Source organism: Sciurus vulgaris (genome assembly GCF_902686455.1).
Source record: "Sciurus vulgaris genome assembly, chromosome: 2".
NCBI lineage: Eukaryota > Metazoa > Chordata > Mammalia > Rodentia > Sciuridae > Sciurus > Sciurus vulgaris.
Window position 1 is genome coordinate 98332025 of NC_136462.1, and position 22495 is coordinate 98354519.

Below are 22495 nucleotides of genomic sequence, written 5' to 3' on the forward strand. Positions count from 1 at the left end.
CCCTCCCACCCCTCTTTTCCTCTATACAGTGCTTCCTTCCTCCATACTTGCCCCCCTCCCTAACCCTAACCCTAACTCTAACCCTAACACTAACCCTTCCCTCCACCCCATTATGTGTCATCATCCACTTATTAGCGATATCATTCGTCCTTTGGCTTTTTCAGATTGGCTTCTCTCACTTAGCATGATATTCTCCAATTTCATCCATTTGCCTGCAAATGCCATAATTTTATCATTCTTTATGTCTGAGTAATATTCCACTGTATATATATACCACAGTTTCTTTATCCACTCATCAATTGAAGGGCATCTAGGTTGGTTCCACAGTCTGGCTATTGGGAATTGAGCAGCTATGAACATTGATGTGGCTGTATCGCTGTAGTATGCTGATTTTAAGTCCTTTGGGTATAGGCCAAGGAGTGGGATAGCTGGGTCAAATGGAGGGTCCATTCCAAGTTTTCTAAGGAATCTCCACACTGCTTTCCAGAGTGGCTGCACTAATTTGCAGCCCCACCAGCAATGTATGAGTGTACCTTTCTCCCCACATCCTCGCCAACACCTGTTGTTGCTCGTATTCTTGATAATCGCCATTCTAATTGGGGTGAGATGGAATCTTAGGGTGGTTTTGATTTGCATTTCTCTTATTACTAGAGATGTTGAACATTTTTCCATATGTTTGTTGATTGCTTGTAGATCTTCTTCTGTGAAGTGTCTATTCATTTCCTTAGCCCATTTGTTGACTGGATTATTTGAATTCTTGGAGTAGAGTTTTTTGAGTTCTTTATAGATTCTGGAGATTAGTGCTCTATCTGAAGTATGATTGGCAAAGATATTCTCCCACCTGTAGGCTCTTTCTTCGCATTGCTGATAGTTTCCTTTGCTGAGAAAGCTTTTTAGTTTGAATCTATCCCAGTGGTTGATTCTAGCTTTTATTTCTTGTGCTATGGGAGACCTGTTAAGGAAGTCTGGTCATAGGCTGACATGTTGAAGATCTGGACCTACTTTTTCTTCTATAATCTGCAGGGTCTCTGGTCTGATTCCGAGGTCCTTAATCCATTTTGAGTTTAGTTTTGTGCAGGGTGAGAGATATGGGTTTAGTTTCATTCTGTTGCATATGGATTTCCAATTCTCCCAGCACCATTTGTTGAAGAGGCTATCTTTTCTCCATTGCATACTTTTGGCACCTTTGTCTAGTATGAGAAAATTGTATTTATTTGGGTTTGTGTCTGTGCCCTCTATTCTGTACCATTGATCTACCTTTCTATTTTGGTACCAATACCATGCCGTTTTTGTTACTATTGCTTTGTAGTAGAGTTGAAGATCTGGTATTGCAATACCCCCTATTTCACTCTTCCTGCTAAGGATTGCTTTAGCTATTCTGGGTTTCTTATTCTTCCAGATGAATTTCATAATTGCTTGCTCTATTTCTGTAAGGTATGTCATTGGGATTTTAATTGGAATTGCATTGAATTTGTATAGCACTTTAGGTAGTATGGCCATTTTGACAATATTAATTCTTCCTATCCAAGAACATGGAAGATCTTTCCATCTTCTAGGGTGTTCTTTCTTTCTTCAGTGTTGTATAGTTCTCATTGTAGAGGTCTTTCACCTCTTTTGTGAGATTGATTCCCAAGTATTTTATTTTTTTCGAGGCTATTATGAATGGGGTAGTTTTCCTAATTTCTCTTTCTGAAGATTCATCACTTATGTATAAAAATGCGTTGGATTTATGAGCATTGATCTTGTAACCTGCTACTTTACTAAATTCACTTATGAGTTCTAAGAGTTTTCTGGTGGAATTTCCAGGTTCCTCTAAATATATAATCATGTCATCAGCGAACAGGGAGTGTTTGAGTTCCTCTTTTCCAATTCGTATCCCTTTAATCTCTTTGGTTTGTCTAATTGCTCCGGCCAGAGTCTCAAGAACGATGTTGAATAGAAGTGGTGAAAGAGGGCATCCCTGCCTTGTTCCAGTTTTTAGGGGGAATGCTTTCAGTTTTTCACCATTTAGAATGATATTAGCCATGGGCTTAGCATAAATGGCCTTTACAATGTTAAGGAATGTTCCCACTATCCCTATTTTTCCTAGTGTTTTGAGCATGAAGGGGTGCTGTATTTTATCAAATGCTTTCTCTGCGTCTATTGAAATAATCAGGTGATTCTTGACTTTAAGTCTATTGATATGGTGAATTACGTTTATTGATTTCCTGATGTTGAACCAACCTTGCATCCCTGGGATGAAACCCACTTGAGCATGGTGCACTATCTTTTTAATATGTTTTTGTATGCGATTTGCTAAAATTTTGTTGAGAATTTTTGCGTCGATGTTCATTAAGGATATTGGTCTGAAATTTTCTTTCCTTGATGTGACTCTGTCTTGTTTAGGTATCAGTGTGATATTGGCTTCATAGAATGAGTTTGGGAGGGTTCCCTCCTCTTCTATTTTATGGAATACTTTGAGAAGTATTGGAATGAGCTCTTCTTTAAAGGTTTTGTAAAACTCGGCTGAGAACCCATCTGGTCCCAGACTTTTCTTTGTTGGTAGGCTTTTGATGACTTCTTCTATTTCAGTACTTGAAATTGGTCTATTTAAATTGTGTATGTCCTCCTCGTTCAGTTTAGGCACTTCATATGTCTCTAGAAACCTGTTAATGTCTTCGAAATTTTCTATTTTGTTGGAGTATAGATTTTCAAAATAGCTTCTAATTATGTTTTGTATTTCAGTCCTGTCTGTTGTGATATTTCCTTGTTCATTCCGAACTTTAGTGATTTGGGTTTTCTCTCGTCTTCTCTTTGTTAGTGTGGCTAAAGGTTTATCAATTTTGTTTATTTTTTCGAAGAACCAACTATTTATTTTGTCAATTTTTTGTATTGTTTCTTTTGTTTCAATTTCGTTGATTTCAGCTCTGAGTTTAACTATTTCCTGTCTTCTACTACTTTTGGTGCTGTTCTGTTCTTCTTTTTCTAGAGCTTTGAGCTGTAGTGTTAGGTCGTTTCTTTGTTGAGTTTTACTTCTTTTATTAAATGCGCTCCATGAAATAAATTTCCCTTTAAGTACTGCTTTCATAGTGTCCCAGAGATTTTGATATGATGTTTCTTTGTTCTCATTTACCTCTAAGAATTTTTTAATTTCCTTCCTAATATCTTCTGTTATCCATTCATCATATAATAGCATATTGTTTACTCTCCAGATGTTGGAGTAGTTTCTGTGTTTTACTCTTTCATTTATTTCTAACTTCAATCCATTATAATCTGATAGAATACATGGTAGTGTCTCTATCTTCTTGCATTTGCTAACATTAGCTTTGTGGCATAATATATGGTCTATTTTAGAGAAGGATCCATGTGCTGCTGAGAAGAAAGTGTATTCGCTCTTGGTTGGATGGTATATTCTATAAATATCCGTTAAGTCTAAATTATTGATTGTGTTATTGAGATCTATGGTTTCTTTGTTCAATTTTTGTCTGGAAGATCTGTCCAGTGGTGAGAGAGGCGTGTTAAAATCATCTAGTATTATTGTGTTATGGTCTATTTGGTTTCTGAAATTGAGAAGGATTTGTTTGACATACATGGATGAGCCACTGTTTGGGGCATAGATGTTTATGATTGTTATATCTTGCTGATTTATGCTTCCCTTAAGCAGTATGAAATGACCTTCTTTATCCCTTCTGACTAACTTTGCCTTGAAGTCCACATTATCTGAAATGAGGATGGATACTCCAGCTTTTTTGCTGAGTCCATGTGCATGGTATGTTTTTCCCCATCCTTTCACCTTTAGTCTATGGGTATCTTTTTCTATGAGGTGAGTCTCTTGCAGGCGACATATTGTTGGATCTTTCTTTTTAATCCAATCTGCCAGTCTATGTCTTTAGATTGATGAATTCAGGCCATTAACATTCAGGGTTATTATAGAGATATGATTTGGTTTCCCGGTCATTTGGTTAATTTTTTAAATTTTATTTATTTATTTGTTTGTCACAACTTGTTTCCTCCTTTATTTGACAATTCCTTTAGGATAATTCCTCCCTTTGCTGATTTGCTTCTTTGTTTTTCATCTCTTCCTCATGGAATATTTCGCTGAGAATGTTCTGTAATGCTGGCTTCCTTTTTGTAAATTCTTTTAGCCTTTGTTTATCATGGAAGGATTTTATTTCATTGTCAAATTTGAAGGTAAGTTTTGCTGGGTATAAGATTCTCGGTTGGCATCCATTTTCTTTCAGGGCTTGAAAAATGTTGTTCCAGGCCCTTCTAGCTTTTAGGGTCTGGATTGAAAAATCTGCTGATATCGTATTGGTTTCCCCCTGAATGTAATTTGGTTCTTTTCTCTCACAGCCTTTAAAATTCTGTCTTTATTTTGTATGTTCGGTATTTTCATTATAATGTGCCTTGGTGTGGGTCTGTTGTAATTTTGTGTATTTGGAGTCCTATAAGCCTCTTGAACTTGATTTTCCATTTCATTCTTCAGATTTGGGAAATTTTCTGATATTATTTCATTGAATAGATTGTTCATTCCTTTGGTTTGTTTCTCTAGGCCTTCCTCAATCCCAATAATTCTTAAATATGTCCTTTTCATGATATCCCATAGTTCTTATAGATTCTGTTCATGATTTCTTACCATCTTCTCTTTTTGGTCAACTTTGTTTCAACGTTAAATATTTTGTCTTCAATGTCTGAGGTTCTGTCTTCCAGGTGTTCTATCCTACTGGATATGCTTTCTATGGAGTTCTTAATTTGGTTTATTGTTTCCTTCATGTCAAGGATTTCTGTTTGGGTTTTTTTCAATATCTCTCTTTATTGAAATGATCTTTTGCTTCCTGTATTTGCTCTTTTAACTGTCGATTGGTGCGATTATTCAATGCCTGCACTTGCTCTTTCATCTCATCGTTTGCTTCCCTGATCATTTTAATTATGTACATTCTGAACTCCTTTTCTGTCATTTCTTCTGCCATGCTGTCATTGGGTTTTATTGATGTAACATCTAGATTTGTTTGGGGTATTTTCTTTCCTTGTTTTCTCATATTGTTCTGGTATCAGTGGACCACTGAGATATTGCAAATTTCCTCTATTGACCTACAATGTCCCTGAAGATGTCTATATATATCCCCTCTTAGCCTTCCGTAGGCTGAAGTCTTGGAGGAAGTTGATAATGCAGTGCTCCACAAGGAAGCTGCCTCTCTAGGAGTGGTGGCCTTCAGGTGGGGTATATTCCCTGCTAGTGGGCAGAGGTGCCTCCACTTGTTGACCAATGGTCATCCAAAGGGGACCTAGGCTGCGGGCTGAGGCAAGGCCTGTTTGGGCCTGTGTCTCTGGTTTTACCGTTCTTGTGGGGAAACCTCACCCGGCAGGGAAGACTCACCCGGTGGGGAGGTCTTGCTGGTCAGTTCCCTTCTAGAAGTTCCCCTCAATTTACAGCTACCGCCTGGGCTGGGCTGCCTTCCTCTGCAAAGTTCCCAGGGGCCCGGCCCTACCTCCTGGGCCTGGGAGCCTCACCCTTCGCAGATGAATCTCCTTAGGCTGCCCCTCCTCAGAGAATCTGCCCACAGTCCTGGAACCTTCACTCCACCCCTAAGCGTGTCTCTGTGCGGCTCTTCCACCAAGAAGCCTCCTAGATCCTGGGACCCTGCTCTGCACCTAATTGCTTGGCTATGCGGCCCCTCCTCTGAGCAGCCACCTGGGGCCCTGTACAATCGCTCTGAGTTCCAGAGACCCGCCACACGCCTCTTACTCCAGACAGCCGCCCAGTATTCCGGTGCGGTCACTAGGAGTCCAAGCAACTCACTGTGTGCCTCCTCCACCCACCAACCACCCGTAGCCCTGGGCAATCAATCACTCCGAGTCGAAGTGACCCTCCCCGTTCCTCCTCCTCCTCCAGGTAAACCCCTGGGTGTTCAGGAGTGGTCGCTCTGAGTGGCTCTGAATCCACGTGATCCGCTGCACACGTCCTCTGGGCAACCGCCCGGAGCTCTGGTGCAGCCACTCGAGACCAAGCGACCCACTGCGCTTCTCCTCCAGGCAGCCCCCCTGTGTTCAGGAGCGGTCGCTTTAAGTCCAAACAACTCACCAATCGCCTCCTCCTCTGAGCAGCTGCCTGGAGCTCTAATGCAGTCACTGCGAGTCCAAATGACCCACCGTGCTCCTCCTCCTCCTACTACTCCTCAGGGCAGGCCCCGGTGTTCAGAAGCAGTCTGAGTTCAAACACCTCGCCACGCAGCTCCTCCTCTGGCAACCGCCTGTAGCTCTGGTGCAGTCACTCCGAATCCAAGCGGCCATGCTCCTCCTCCTCCTCCTCAGGGCGGGCCCCAGTGTTCTGAGTCCACACAGCTCTCCTCGCCGCTCCTCCCCTGGGCAGCCACCAGAGCCCCAGTGGTTGGTCCGTGTCCCAGCGCTGTGCTGAGCGGCCTCCTTTACGACGCTCCCAGTTGTCCGCATTCACTGCTCCAGCCGGGGGAGGGGTGTCTCGCCGGCAGCTCTACTTCACAAAGTTCCTGCATTCCGGGACTACCGCCCCATCCGGGATGCCTCCCCAACGGGAGAGACTCCCCCGGCTGCTTTGAGTTGGTCCCAATTCTCTCAATATCTCCTCTTTTGAATCCTGAGTCCTGGAGCAACATGAAATGCAGCCACCCTCTAGGCCGCCATCTTGAAACTCCACTGTAAGTCACTTTTTAAATCATGATGTAGACCATGATTACAAAACCTACTTCCCAAGGTTATCATAGAATTGAGTTAATAGAACATTTAAACAATGTCTGGAACACAGCAAGTGCTATTTAAGTGTTAGCTATAATTATAATTTTTAGCCCTACTTCTTGTGTCAACAACATCATGCTTCTAGATAGAAGCTGATACCTGTGTTGATGCCATCATGTGGATACTATCACTGACTCACTGGCCTCTCCTTTCCAATAGACCATAACAAATTATGATGTGTTACTCTCTTCACAAGCCTATCTACTTCTCTGATAAACCTACAAACAGAACCTTAAAACCTCACCACATAGATAGCTGATAAAACTTGCAAGATCGGACTTAGCCATGACCACAAAGAATGCACCTTTTCCCATACTGAAGATACAGGTTCTAGGAGGCACCATAAATTGACGCATAGTAAATATTTATTGAATGAATGAAAGGATTAAATAATGGGACCAAAGATCCTTTCTGATACAAGCCTGGGACCCAATTTGATAAGATTATCAAATAAGGGCGAGTAGAGAGCAGTTCGGGACTCCTCAGAAGCCCAATCAGTTTTATATAGTGATTGTTCGTTTGCCTAAAAATGATTCATCCTGCCATATTTAAAGCAGACAAGTCCTAGTCAACAAAATAAACCTTGGAAATCTATTCTGTCTTCCCTATGATGAACTGATGTACAGATAATTGAGAAATACATCACATGTGGCTCAATTTATCTTGCCATAAAAATATTAACAGAACTGAAAATAACATTGAGACATTCTGGAATCAATGCCATCACCATGTTTACAGCTTTAGACCCTGATCTCCTTTTCCCATAGTGTTGCTCAGGCTGCACACAGCTACACAGACCAGATCCAGAGCCTATGGGGTTGGCCCTTGGTGCAGGTAGAGTAAGTGGCAACTGAGTAAGTGACTGGAGGCTGGAATGACTCTTCTTGCCGCACTTGTCTCAAGCATGAGAAAAGGCTTTAGAAACACCCAGTGACATGAGGTGGCTAGAGTACCTCTGACATGGCAGGTGCCATTCAAGAGAAATATGTGTGTAGATGTGCTTCCTTCCCTTAAGGAGTTTATGGTTAAGTAGATGAAATCCTAATGGACCGACTACATTGGAGAATGTGATCCTTCACCCTGAAACAGACATCCCTTTTCCTCCAGACCCTGTCTTTGTGCAGGTATAATACGCCTGAGGGATGATGGTTTGGTAGGAGGGATGAGGGGCTTCTAAACTCTCTGGAAATTTTTGATTATGTGGAAGTCAGTTGTTTGCTTAACTGGAAAAGTCCCAGCATGGACAAAACAAAAGGTCAGCAGCTTGGATTTCACTCCAGGTCTGGGTTCAAGAAAGCAGACCTTTGGATATTCTTCTAGGTTGGCAAACCCAGTGGTTCCCTAAGTATGGACCTGGACCTGCAACACCATCATTTCTGGGGTATTTGTTAGATATAAGTTCTTGGGCTCTACCTCAGACCTACTGAATCAGAAACCCAGGAGCTGGGACCCAGTGAAATGAGCTTTAGCAGGCCTTCCAGGTAGTTCCATACATGCTAAAGCTGGTCCAGCCCCATTTACCAGTACAGGAAAGAATAGGGTAAATCAGGACTAACAAGGGATTCAAAATGAAGATTTTGCAATTAACTAGATTTTTCCATATAAAAAACAAAAGAGAAGAAAGAAAGGGACATATAAAAGAAACATGCTAAGCTAAACATTCAGGAACCTAATCATAGTCAGGTGGTGTGTCTTACAGCTGGGTTCAACCATCTGATACTCGGGTCTTTGGAGCAATTTTGTTCTCTCTTTTGTCTTTTAAAATTTAAATAGTGGCGAAAGCACTAAAACTCTTGTTCAACATCTGACTCTGACCAAGTTTATCAGATCCTAAAAGCAAAGCAGAAAATAACCTAAGGGCCAGGGGTGTGGCTCAGTAGTAGAGCACTTGCCTAGGCCTAGAATCTGATTTCCAGCATCTCAAAAATAAAAATAAATAAATAAATAAAAAGTAACCTTTTTTTAGAGGTTAGAAATCATTGAACATTACTTTCAGTTTCACAGTTTTAACAAAGACAACTTGGCAGTAAACTTGCCTACACAAGTCTTGTGTGTCTATAAATACAAACCATTATTCAAAATATTAATGCCATACCATATCTACATCTACATTTTTTAATATTGTTTTCTTTCTGATGTAGATTTAAATACTATTTATTACATTTCATGGTTGCCCACCAGGGTCAGAACATATCTGATATCCAAGATAAGGAGTTTAAAAACTATCATTTAAAAAGAATATGAGAGTGACAACAGCAACATGGTAGACTAGGACAGTCTGGCCCTCTGAATGGACATGTCCCTCCACCCACAGACATACCAAGTGAACATCTAACTACTCATGGACCAATCCCTCAGGAGGCAAGTCAGAAACTCCTACCCATCAGGCAAATGGGTAGGAAAAGATGAAGCATGCTTGGGTATGGATCTTTCCCCAGGTACTGTGTGTTAAAATGAAGAAAGCAATCCCCAACACACTTCTCCTTGTGGAGAGAGTGGGTTTGGATTTCCTAGAGCACCCTAATTCTAAGGTTCCCCATGGTTTAGCTTTTAATTCACTAATTCTAGGAATGGAGGGTATCAGACACATTAGTCTGTCTAGGCTGCAAGGAGGAATCTGTGGTTTTATACCAATGCATAAGTACTTCTAGGGCCTTCAATGCCCAGAAGCAAAGCAGAGAAAGTGATTTTTAAAACATTGCTCTTTTCTTCCCCAGGAAGGGGTTTATACTATGCATCGAGGTCCCAAACTTTCACAGCTAACTCTTGAAGGATTTCATTCTCAACTTCTTAGCTCTGGGAACAGAAGGGTCTAGGCATATGTGAGCCTCTCTAGACCACAGAACAAACTGGTGGTTTTAAGTGGGTATACAAGCACTTCGAGAGCCACACCCACTTGGAGCAGTGCAGAAAGGGAAGGGGAATATGCAGCTCCTGTTTTCTTTCTGGAACAGGCTTAGGGCACATACGTTCAGTGGCTACTTGAGAGCCTGAATTCTAAAGAACTTGCACCAAAGAGCTACAAACAGTAGCCCTCTAAAAACCAGAGTTTGAAACTTCATGAGACTTCCCTCCAGTTCATCCTAGTAATACAACCATGCTTATTCTTTCTTCCTGTAAGGAGTGAGGCCATTTACCAAGTGCCTTCACCTCTACAGCTTCCACGCAAGGAACTGTCCCTTTATTGAACTAGCTCTAGGAGTCAATGGGGCTTTGAGACTCTATACTACAGAAATCAAAAAGGATATACAATGGACTCACTTCCAGCAGCTATCTCCCCAGGATCAGAGGGTATGGTCTGAACCTGAATTCAGGCATTTGTCACCAATCCTCCCCTTGGCTTAGTGTAGAAAGAGTAGGTGACAAATGCTTGTGCTTAGTTTCACTGTGAAAAGAGAAGAAAGAAGAAATATCAAATATCACAGCCTTTCCAGCTGCATCTAGAGAATATGGCAGGCTACTGACAGGACTTGGCACATCCTAATCTCCAGGGAACCACCAATATCAGAGACAGTATTCTGCATAGACAATGACTTGGAAAGCACCTGAAAATCTCTGACTGGATGGATTGGTGAGATCATTCTCCTACACAAGAACTGTCTGACAAGTTGTCTTATCTGCAGAAACCAATACAGAAAGTCAAAAATGATGAAGAAACAGTGGAATATATTCCAAATAAAAGAGCAAGATAAATCTCCAGAAACTGATCTGAGTGAAATGAAGAAATGTGACTAACCTGGCAGGGAATTAAAAATAATGGCCATAAAGATGCTCAGTGAGGTCAGGTAAGCAATGCAGGAGTCAACTGAAAATTTCAACAATAAAAATGTTCCAAACAGAAATAACAGAGCTCACGAGTAGCAAGACTGAAATGAAACATTCTGTAAAGGGGTTCAATGGCAGCTTGAATCAAGCAGAAGAAAGGATCTAAGAACTCAAAGACAGTTCACTAGGATCAGTCATCCAATCTGAGGAGCAAGAAGAAAAATGAATGAAAAAGAGTGAAGACAGCTTGAGACTCTTAAGTTATAGCACCAAGCAGAATAATTTAAATAGTGTGCAGGAAGGAGAAAAAGAGAGAAGGGGACAGAAAATATATTCGAAGTAATAACACCGTAAATGTCCCATGCCTGGGGAAGAAAACAGCCAAATCCAGGAATCCTGAAGGACACCAGATAAGACAAATCCAAAGACCCACACCAAGACACCCCACAATCAAATTGTCAAAGTTAAAGACAAAACTCGGAGTGCAGCTCATGGTAGAATGCATGCTTGGCATGAATGAGCCTCTGGATTGGGGGTGGGGTCAGAATTTTAAAAAAAAGCTAAGACGGAGGTTGAAGGTAGCAGGACAAAGTGAATCATCCCATATATGGGAACCTCCTTAAGACTATCAGGGAATTCCTAAGCAGAAACCCTGCAGGCTGGAAGGGAGTAGAGTAATAGGTTCCAAATTCTGCAAGAAAAAAAACTGCCAACCAAGAATACCATACTCATTAACCTTGTCTTTCTAAAACTGCAGAAGTGATAAAGACTTTCTCAAACAAAAGCTGAGACAGTTTGCCTCCACTAAATCTACCTTACAAGAGATGCTAATGGGAATTCTTCAAGTTGAAGAAAGATGGTGAATGACATGACAACATGTGCAAGTATAAAACTCACTGAAAGTCAAATTCAGAATACTCTGATACTGTAATGATGGTGGGTAAATCAATGTATCTCTGGTATGAAACTATTAAAAATGAGCAAAACAACAGTAATTTATTAAGGGATACAAATTATAAAAAGATGTAAAATGTGACATCAAAGTCATAAAACACATGAGCAGGGGGGAGTAAAATGTGTAGAATCTGTGTATGTGATCAAAATTAAGTTGTTATCTGCTTGTAGATATAAAAATAGAATTCTAGTTTATGGATTTGCTAACTTTACTTACTTGCTACCAACATTATCTATAGATCAACTTTCACATGCTAAGCAAACGCTCAGCTGATGAGTTGCTATCAAAACAGCTTTGATGTCACAATATTAATTACTTCTCCCTGATGTAAAACACATTTACTCTTAGCTCAGATTACATTCAGTGTGGTGAGTGAATGACCATCTTCAGAAAAAAAGAGACCCCCGCATTTCCTGTTAGTTTTTCTCAGACTTCAGTTTTTAAATTAAAACTCTTCATTGAGCTTACCTCTCGTCACACCAAAACAGTTCAATAAAAAATAAAAAGTACAAGGAAGAGGTACTGAGTTACAATGTAAATAAGAAAGTAAATAAAATTCCAGCTAAATATAATATTTCAGGGGATTGGATTCAAAGCTCATGTCAACTATCAGTTACATAATTGTTAACACTGTCAGTTGAACTGGGCTATAAAAATGCTCTCTAAAATAGTGTGAGGCCAGTAAAGTAGAGAAAGGGGCTGGGGGAGGAAGGAGGAAGGAAAGGAAAGGCATAGGAGAATGAAACAGATTCATTTACACAACATGCATTATTAACAGATCACAGTGAATTCCACTATTACATATAATTAAAACATACCAATAAAAATAAAATTAAAATGTTCTCTATTTATTAGTAAAGAACCATGAAGGAGATCCCATGTAATTCATGAGATCTTACAGAAGAAACAAAAGTGCTTTTACCAACCTGGGCTGAGAAACCACAGAAGAAACCAAACCAGAAATGCACAAGTGTAAATGCAAAATTCTTGTAGAAGAAATAGCACAAGAATTTGCACATTCGGAAATAGGACCACCTTCCATGAACAAGGAGAAGCCTTTGGAGATATCTAAACTGTGCAAATGAATAGTCACTGGCTAAGACTGCTTGCAGTCCTTCCTGGCCACTGATGCCAACGCCAATGTGTGCACCTACAAAGGAAGAGAGGAACACTTTCATTCCCAAAAGGAAGACACAATCTCTTCTGAGAACTTAATCACACCTCTTTCATGTCATTCATTTTTGGAAACTTATAGCAATTATAATTTTTCACATATATTATCTCATGAAATATGTATAAGCATTAACCCTAGTTTTACTTAATAGGAAATTGAGCTCAGAAAAGTTCAGTAACTTGCACAGGTTTTGTAAGTGGCAAAGATGGGGTTAAACCCATGTGTTGCAAATATGGCTCTTAATTCTTTCTATACTCTAGCTACTTATCTCCCCAAATAGTATTAGGTGACCAATGTCCTTTTTTAACCTAAAAATACACAAATGATTCAATTAAAGACACACCAGTCTTATGAATTCTAATAATGGTAGAAGCATTGGACCCAGAAAGTATCATTATTTAAGAACTACAGCAAAATTAAATCTTAATGCAATCTCCAGCACACATTACCAAATGCTGAACCTGAGGATTCCAGGTACACAACATGCCCCTTGAGCAAATATCCTCTTACTTTTAATCATGCTGACATCATTGGCTCCATCGCCGATGGCCAAAGTGACAGCATTTCTGTGTTTTTTCACCAGCTCTACTACTTGAGCTTTCTGGAGGGGGGTAACTCTGCAGCAAACCACAGTCTTACACAGGCAGGCAAGCTCTAAAAGATCATTCTTGACATCACTTTCTAGGGCATGGGCCTGTGTTATTAAAAAAGAATCCAGAAAAGAAAAGAACAAGCAACAATAAATGAAGGTTGTAAGCTGGGAAGCAAATGTCTGTTTTCTTAACTGACTTTTTTCTAAACCATTTGATACACTTCAAGTCATTGCTGATTCAGAGTCACAAAAGCAAACAAAAGCAAAGAAATGAGTATTGAACTTCCAGTAAGTACCAAGGAATTTAAAAATAAAAATGAAGACTATGCCCTTCATGTGTCCTCCTTAACACCTTACCAGGATACATTAGCAAGGCACAGCTAAAGGCTGGAAAAGTTCTAGAAACCTAAGTTTAGAGAAAGCAAAGACAAAATCGATTCATTGTCTGTCCAAGTTTAGAAGGAACTACAAATGATAGTGATTTGTTTGTTCTATGTGACAGGTTGTTTGTCTCCTTTGCATTGTCACCTTATACATTTAGTGTTTGTTGTTGTGTTTGCTCAGATGTGGAGATCAGCCCTTGAAGAACACAGCTTCTAATCCTGGAGAGGGGAGAGGCCTGAGAAAAACAGCAGCATGGAAGCTCTGTCTCAAACAGGGTCCTGCGGTCATTTCCACCTTAGCTCCTCACCAAACACAGAACATGCTTAAACATGCTAGAAAGGTATTGAAACATAACATAATCCCTTCCAACTAACTGTATAATCATTTTTTCTAGAAAAATGTTACTGTACATTCTTTAATAAACACATTAAGAGGAAACAGGAATCCACTTAAACTTTGAGTCATAGATTATCTTTGAGGGAAGCTTTAGCAAGACATTAAAAGCCCATGATGACATGGCCTGTACATTCCTTTGGACGTTTATCTTCGATTATGACCTTTAAGTTCACTCTTTATTTTCCTTCATGCCAAATTGCTTGCTTCCTAAGATTTACTAGGTTTTTCTTGTCTCTGTGCCTTTGTACTTGCTGTCATCTCTACTTTAAACCATTGCTTCCTCCAGAAAGTCCTCCCTGATTTTTCTACAAGGAACTAAATGTACCTACCTCTCTGTTCTCAAAGCACTGTGTTCACTCTTCTTTTCTAGTATTTGTCATACCACTAGATAGCAATCCCTAAATCAGTGGCCATGTTCTATGATCCTTGGACTCCAGCACTGCAACCTGGGCATGTTTCATAAATGCCAACAGTATGAACACATGGGTGGTTAAAAGAATATAAAAACATAATTCTATCTCCAAACCTATAATTCCTAGAGGACATTGTGAATTCACATTCTCAAATATAATCACCTTTTCTGAAAAAAAAGCATGAAATTGACCCTCTTGCTCAGAATGGTCCTCTATTTTCTCTATTCTTTTTTATTATTGACAAGTAAAAAAGCAAGACTAAGACTGAGAAACAGGACTGATTACATTCTGCAATGCAGGAGCATTTGAGCAAATTAAAATTATGATCTAAAAAAAAAAAAAAACACCTTCTGACCACACTAGCAAAAACAGTCAGTTCTCCTTAAACAAAAAAGTGACATTTCGTGGCTTTTTATGCATCAGGTTTTAAAGCTAAGGGGTTCCTGAAGAGCATCTATCTTAGGTCCTTCTTTCAAAAAATTAAGAAACAGGGAGAAAGGGAATGGTGTAAATTATCACCTGGGCACTCTCACCCTCTCACAGTGGCTTCTTTGAGCCTGAGGGAAAGTTGAAGCACCACTCATAGGAGATCCCTTCCCTGTTGTGGTCCCTGGACAATTCTTCTTGGAGGCTACCAGCCTCAAGTCCCAGATGAGAGTATTATAATTTTTAGTTGCTGTTCATCTGAGCAAGGAAGAAGTTCATGTCATCTGGACCAACTTCTGACTGAGCTTGGCCTGCAACCGAGCTCTGTAACTTTCCATGGTGTAGAAGGCAACACATCATTACGTCTGGAATCCAGCTGGATAATGCTCTAAGCACTAAGAGCTAACAGACAGATGATCACAAGGGGGAAAATGCACTCTACTCACATCCAACTTCTTTTGTCCTCTAAGAAACTGTCTACAAGAAGAAACATTTATTTTCCAAACTCCGAAATGAAAAATGATCGTCAAAGCCAAAGATGTGAGATTAGTTCTTTGTGCACACAAATGATAATTTTGTATTCTAAGTTAGAAACTCAGAAGAGTGTTTTGATATTTGTTCAAGATTTGGAACCTGAACTACATCAAAAGTACAATGCAAGTTTATTCTATTATGACAAGAACCAGATTTCCTAATCAAAGCAAATTGTTTGGCATTGCTGTAAAATGCTGCTATTTAGAAAAACCACCAGAGGTATCTTAATGGCAATAATTTGGTGTGGTAATTATATGAAGGTCAGGTTATTCTCTGCAAATCACAAACATTAGCAAGAGCAAGGATTGCAATTCACCCATCCAGTTGCATTATTTTAATTAATTAACAGTGAGCTGTGACAGTCCCTTAAAGCACTTAAATAATACTGCTAAGTGGTCTACAGTCATTTAGACAAGATTGATATTCTGTGAAGAGAGTATTTCTTTGGAGCCTCCCCTTCACTGTGATGGTTCAAATAATAATGTATGAAATATATATTAGAAGTTTCCTTTCCCTTTGAAACAGGAAATCATTGTGTATGCTTTGCTTCTTGTAGTGCCATTTGTTTGAAAAACACAAAATGAGTTCTCATTATGACAGCACAAAAGAGATGATTACTGAGGAAAAGAAGAAGAAAAGACAAAAGCCTGAAGCAAACTCACCAAACTGTGGCCATTTATGACTAAGGCATAATCTCCTGTTATGGTTTCTTCTACCACGGAGTCCAGCTCCAACTGCTGCTTGTTTTCACTAACTACATGACCATTGGAAAAACTTCTGTTGTGTCCAAACAGATTTTCCTTTGCTTTCCTTAAAGAACAAGGGGAAAAGAAACATCATAACAGAGTATACAGAGCATACCTACTTACTCTCACAAGAGACCGGTCTAGAGGTTAAATTCGTGTCTTCACTATTCAGACAGAGTATGGCATAAGATCCAGTTTCAGCAAGCAAGCTTGGAATTCTTTGTGATGGGAAGACCATAGCAAATTTCTAAATTCCAGGAAATAGGCGGGTAAACACAATGAAAACAAAATCATCTTGAATGTTTTATATTAACTAAAAGGTAAATCACCATCTTGAGCAGGGTTTATCTAGGGAATCTTGGTAGACTTAGTATAGAAGGACTGAAGAACAACTCTCTGGCATACAATGTCGTTAAATAATGGAAAGCAAAAAACTAAAGACAATTGATGAAAATCTTCTAAGAATTTCAGGGCATCTGTAAATGTATAAGTTCATCAATATGAGGTATAATGTAATATGATCTGGCTTAAAATGGGAGTCCTCTGAGAAACATGTTCTTTAAAATTTTGACAATAAAAATGATAGTATTTACTAGTCATTATAAAATAATAGACAATTTTAAACTGAATTTATATTCATCAGTTCAGACAATAGAATTAATCTCCTTGGAAAGAAACTACAGACACCCAAGTATAGAGGAGGGTCATTCCAAGTGGAAACTCCCTCCAAATGCTCCAGCTCTAAACTAGCAGTAGCTGTTAAAGAATCCTGTCCACATTCCATCTCTCCCATTTAAGAGGCCATTTCCATGGTGACATAGCACTCTTAGAAGTGATATGTCACTGCTTGTTTCAAAATGCAAAGATGATGATACTACGGGACAGGAAATTCCCTCTCGGTGAACCTCTCAGTGACAGGCTTTGAGGTAACATAGGTTGGCTGACCTGAAAACAGAGGCTACAATCACAAACGGAGACCTGCCAGTAGAAGCCCCCTGAGGATGGGTGCTAACACCAGTTACCAACCCTTCAGTGTTCAACTGCAGGTACAGAGTGAGTACTCAGAAGAAAACGGGAAGTGAGAGCTGAAGCAGAATAGCGGATGTTTGGGCTTATGGCAAAATGGACTGGCTCCCTAAAGGCTCATTTGATGTAAAAAATATTTATTAAAATGGTTTATGCTAAGGTTCCTCTGAAAGAGGAGAATGACCACTGTATCAAAACAACCATTCGAGCCTTCATTTTTCTAATTATTTGAAAATGCAACACTAATTGTTTACATACTAAATTTAAAAACCAAAACCAAAACAACACCGACAACAACAAAAGCAACCTTATCCTCTGGCTCAACATCTCCTTCTGCTGTCCAGGACCAAAATCACAGTCTGCACTTAAGAACCCAGGGGTCACATGCTCTTGGCTCCAATGATGCTATCATGCATTTAGCCACCAGTTTGCAGAACCAAAGAAAAAGATTTATAAAGTCAGAGTACTACGTGTGAAATTTAGGGAGTTACCGTGGGAAGAGGGAGGTAGAGAAGACATGAAAAAATCAGTGTTTTAAGTGGGAGGATCAGACTTTCACTGCAGATAACCATGTCAGGGAATCCTCACAGTCATGAAAATTTATAGTGCCATATAATGAAGAAAGCGAGGGAGACAAGTTCCTTCGAAATGAACATTTCTCTGACAATGCTTTAGAGCTCATAAATAGGATCTTAAGAAAGCACCACAGGGAAAACATCTCCTGAGGTTTCCTTTTTAGTAAAGTTCTCACTCGCTGTATAAATGACTCAACCTCTGTTTTCCCCTCAGAGAATGAAAACATTCCAAAGAAGGGCGAAGTTCATGAAAGTATTGGCTGAAATTCTATTGACTTATGATACCCGCCCCCCAAACTGTCTTCCTAACATCTGACATGAACCCTTTTCCAGGCAGAAAAAGGACAGTTTTCCAACTCTGCTTAAATTCCCACTGCCCTGTCCTCACGGGCCATCACTCCTTGCCAGATTAGGCACTCACGTTTTCAGACCTTTGTCCACTATTCTGTAACTGTCATTTCTTTTTATTCCAGAAACTTAGCTCTTCAAACACCAGCTGGTCCTTGCAAAAGCAATTTATTAGAAGGGAGAAAAAGCTGCACATAATTCCCTTCAACGACTATGAGCTATACATTTTTGCAGGCATAACACGCTATGCTTAACCACAGGATACAAATAAATGCTAAAACAAAGAACGCCTGTGTTTTCCAAGCTTTGTAATGAAGGGCAGTTCGTTCTGTTGTTGGCAGTAGAAATGCATTAGTAGTTGAGGTGACTGTGGCATCTCGGCCCCATACCTTCACAACCACAGCAGAGCAGTTAGGTAGGTCTGTGCTCGCTGGCGGGCAATCGATAAAGGAAAAAACAGATAGTAGGAAGTAAAGTCATTCTGTCTGTCCTTGAAGGTACTCTATATTCTAATATTAAAAGGATCTGTTAGGGAGTGAATTAAAATCATGACACCATGTTAAAAGAAGACAATCTGGACTTTGACACAAAGGTTAGAGCTTTGGGCTCAGTACCTGAAGACCTGAGTTCAGGCTCATTGTTGAGTTATCTGACCCTCCTTTGCCCACCCCACCTCATCTCCACACCAATTTTTTGTTTGTTTGTTTGTGATACTGAAGATTGGACCCACAGAACTACATCTACAGCCCTTCCTATTTTTTTAATTTTGAGACAGGTTCCCACTGAGTTGATGGTTGCTGAGGCTGGCCTGAAACATGATCCTCCTGCCTCAGCCTTCCAAATCCCTGGGATAATAGACGTGTACCACTGCATCAGGGGAGTTATCTGACTTCTGACTACTTGCTTAATCAGCCACAGACCTTGGATTTCAAATTCTTAATTCTCAGCCTACCACACCACATGCTGCCTCCAGGTTGAACTAGAATATAGGGACAGAGGGGCATTTAAAGGAACAGCACCATCCCGCCAATAGTAGAGAAGGGAGAAAGTACATGAAATTTTTATTTCAAGTCCCAGTTCCACCAACCCTTTCTACAAGAAAAGGCCTATAAGACATTCAACCTCTGAAAATTTTTCCTTATTAGAAATTTGGGGGATGGGACCAGTCAGACTGGTTGGTGCATCAACCAGTGAAAGTAGATGCCAGTTATGAAAGCTTGGGTAGCTGCTCCACTATGTTTTAGAAGACAGTTTATAAGAAAAACTTAGCATATTAAAACATTTTGTATGGATGACTAAAAGTTGAAAAATAGGGCCAAGATGCACTTCTATGACCCTTATGGTGTTTGAAGAAACATGTAGGACTTTATGACCCATATGATGTTCCCCTTCACCAAAAGCCTCACCACTCCCTAATGTCTTACAAATAGCCTAAATGGCACTATGTTACCTGCTCAGCCTGGAACCATTTGCACTTGATAATCCTGAACATCCAAACCAATAACTTCCCACCAAGTAGGTGTTCAAAAGACACCAATACATTTTTGTTGACTAAAGAGGAAATGTTGATTTCCAGGAATATCAGTGGGATACTTCTCAGAAGCAGTGAAGTCACTGCATGGTTTAATTAGTTAAAAGGATATAAATTTTTCTAAGATAAAAACAAGTGATCAGTGCTACAAAAATAAAATATGGAATGAGTTCTTCTTTCAGACCAAACAAAATTACATTCTTAGCCTGTTTTCCTTTGGCAAAAGACATGCATTGGTGAAATATAATCAATGCAGTAAACTTCAGAGAAACCATAGCAGGGTTTAATTGTAGATTTCTGGGCATGCCCTACAGAAGCAAAATTAAGCCAGGACTCCAAGTGTCTAAAATGGTTTCAAGACACTAAATATGAAGCAAGCCATATGCATGATATGCATGAAAATTACATGTCCATGTTTATGAAATAATCTAAACATATTTGACAGGTTTAAATATAACCATTTAGGTCATTTCCTTCCAATAGCTACTATCACTCAGATTCTGTTCTTTTGATACACTTTCTTTTCCATGAACTTTCACTGAACTCAAAACCTTAATACAGGAAAATGGAATGATTGCAAATTTATGATATTTATATTTCATCCCCAAAACTGTGGGCTTAGATAAAAGTAGGTTAAGGTTCTTATAGCCCATTCATTTCAGCTCTAAACTTTCTTTCATTGTCTCACACATGAGATTTTGGGGGATATCACATATCTAAACCATAACATAAATGGACAGATGTGTTTTATATATACACATATATGCATATATATATGAATATGACATACATAATCTTTTTTGCAGAAAAGAGATTACACTATGCATGAAGTTTTGTAATCTCATTTTTTAGTTAAAATATATGATTGGCATCCTCCAAAGTCAGTAAATACATAAAAATTTTTATGAACTGCATAGTATCCCACTGCATATTTATATCACAGTATTTGACAAAACATTTGACTGAGTATTTGAGTTATATATTTTCTATTATCATAACTGATGCAGCAGTTAGTATTTCCTTATATACTTATTAATACATTTGTCTACTTTTTTTCTTAAGGGAACTTCCTAAAAGTAAGAATCATTGGATAAAGTAGGCATATACATAATTTGGAAATATGTTGCTAGTATGCCCTCTAAAGAGTTTCTACCAATTTGCAGTTCCAACAATAGCATATAAATAATATACATTTTTTCCACCTAATGACAGTGATGTCATCTCTTTACTTAACCAAATGAAGCCAAATAAACTCTTGAGATACCACCTCAATCACTCCTTCTCCAACTACCACATGATTTCAGGTGACCCTCTCTATTTACTCAGAAATGTGCCCGGCCTCAGAAGGCAAATACAGATGGGGGGAATCAAATTCTTGCTTTTTGAGCACAAAAATAGATTCTTGAAACTCAGAGTCATTGTTCCAAATGCCAGTCATTCAGAACGTTACTGATTGAGATTTGTGAAAGGAAAGAAAAACACTGATTTGAAACAGTGAAAAACACTGAGAGTCTCAAAACACTGATTCTGAAAGAAATCAGGGCATAAAATGTTGCCATGCGAAGAAGAGTAGAAGAACAGCTTACATAGAGGTGAGTCGCTAGAAGGAGCCTGGATCCTAACACATATCCAGGATTGGTGGTGGATAGAAGAACCATGTGGTTAACAGAGCACTCAGATAAATCTGGGGGACTCGATGTATGCAGTAGTTATTGCTTCCCACACAGGTGCAGAGGCATAGCGGATAGGAGCAGAAAGGGATTTCAGAAACCGACACAACCACATGAGAGTACAAGTCTAAGACACAGGGAGGTGAAGATGAGTGGCCACACTTTCCATGTTTCACCAAGAGGGCTGGAAGTCAACCAGGAGGGAAAGCCAGCAACCCAGAGACCAGACGGAGACAAAATAGGAACAGCTAGATGCCAGCAGGGTAGACACTGATGAGCAGTGACAGGTGAGGCAATTGTGGGTCCCAGACTTGAACTAAATTTAACTGAAAGTGCATAGTTTAATTGTTCTGTCATCGGGCAGAAAAGGGGTTCAAAATCAGTTTTAGCAAATCTGATGAGTTTCTGTTCTTGCGTGCCTGAGTGTATTCCGGGATAACAAAGCAGAGAAGCTAAAAATAACCAAGCCTCCTCATACCCAGTCAAAATCCCAGTCCTCTCCCTCCTACCCTCCAAAGAAAAACTCTTCAAAGCTTCCCTCCTCGGATGAGACAAAGATGGAGGGAAGTTATTTCTTTCTATTCTGCTCCCCTCAGTAACATTTTATGCCACTCTTTACTTCCCACTGTCCCAGGCTCACTGTCCTTTCGGGGTGATATTAATAAAACTAGGAAGGATTGGAATCAATGCCTGAAGGCATTAGGGCAGGGGGAAGAAACAAAGAGGGAATGAGGAAGTTCAATGAGCAGCCATAAAGCTTTTGTTTTTACCTCATTTAATTACCCAACAACAACAACAAAAAAAAAAAACTCATGGGGAAAACATTTGTATCTCCATTTTAGAAAGGAGGAAATAGGGCAGAGAGAGGTTAAATAACATATCAAGAGGCTCCCAGCTAGCCATGGGCAAGGAACTGAATTTCCCACTCCAGTCCAGCCAATATATTTCCCAATTTTTATTTGGTGAAGTCATACGCAATCTCGTGTCATAGCTTCTAACCAGCATGATACACTGGTTTTCCTCTTGAGGCAAGACAAGGGACAATGAGAAATTTGATCTACAAGTATCTATTGGTGGTGCTGGATGCTGACATCTGAGACCTTTATTTTTTCATCCAGTTGAGCCTAAAGAAGCTACTATAAGAGGCAGCAAAAAAAAAAAAAAAAAAAAATTGGCATAAGATAGCATTTTCTTAAATTCTAGGGAAATG

General features: G+C 39.6%; 1 protein-coding gene across 16 annotated transcripts in view; it reads right to left on the reverse strand.

Moving 5' to 3' along the window:
* Positions 1–22495, reverse strand: part of ATP8B4 (ATPase phospholipid transporting 8B4 (putative)) — a 236553-nt gene that overhangs the window by 32734 nt on the left and 181324 nt on the right. For 15 of the 16 annotated variants that reach the window (XM_079129885.1, XM_079129898.1, XM_079129886.1 and 12 more), the window contains 3 exons: positions 16052–16199; positions 13155–13338; positions 12397–12620 (listed from right to left, as the gene is read on the reverse strand). In XM_079129885.1, the coding sequence (XP_078986011.1) occupies positions 12397–12620; positions 13155–13338; positions 16052–16199 (556 nt within the window). The remainder of the gene's footprint in view (positions 1–12396; positions 12621–13154; positions 13339–16051; positions 16200–22495) is intronic. The other variant, XM_079129889.1, reaches the window with a different exon arrangement.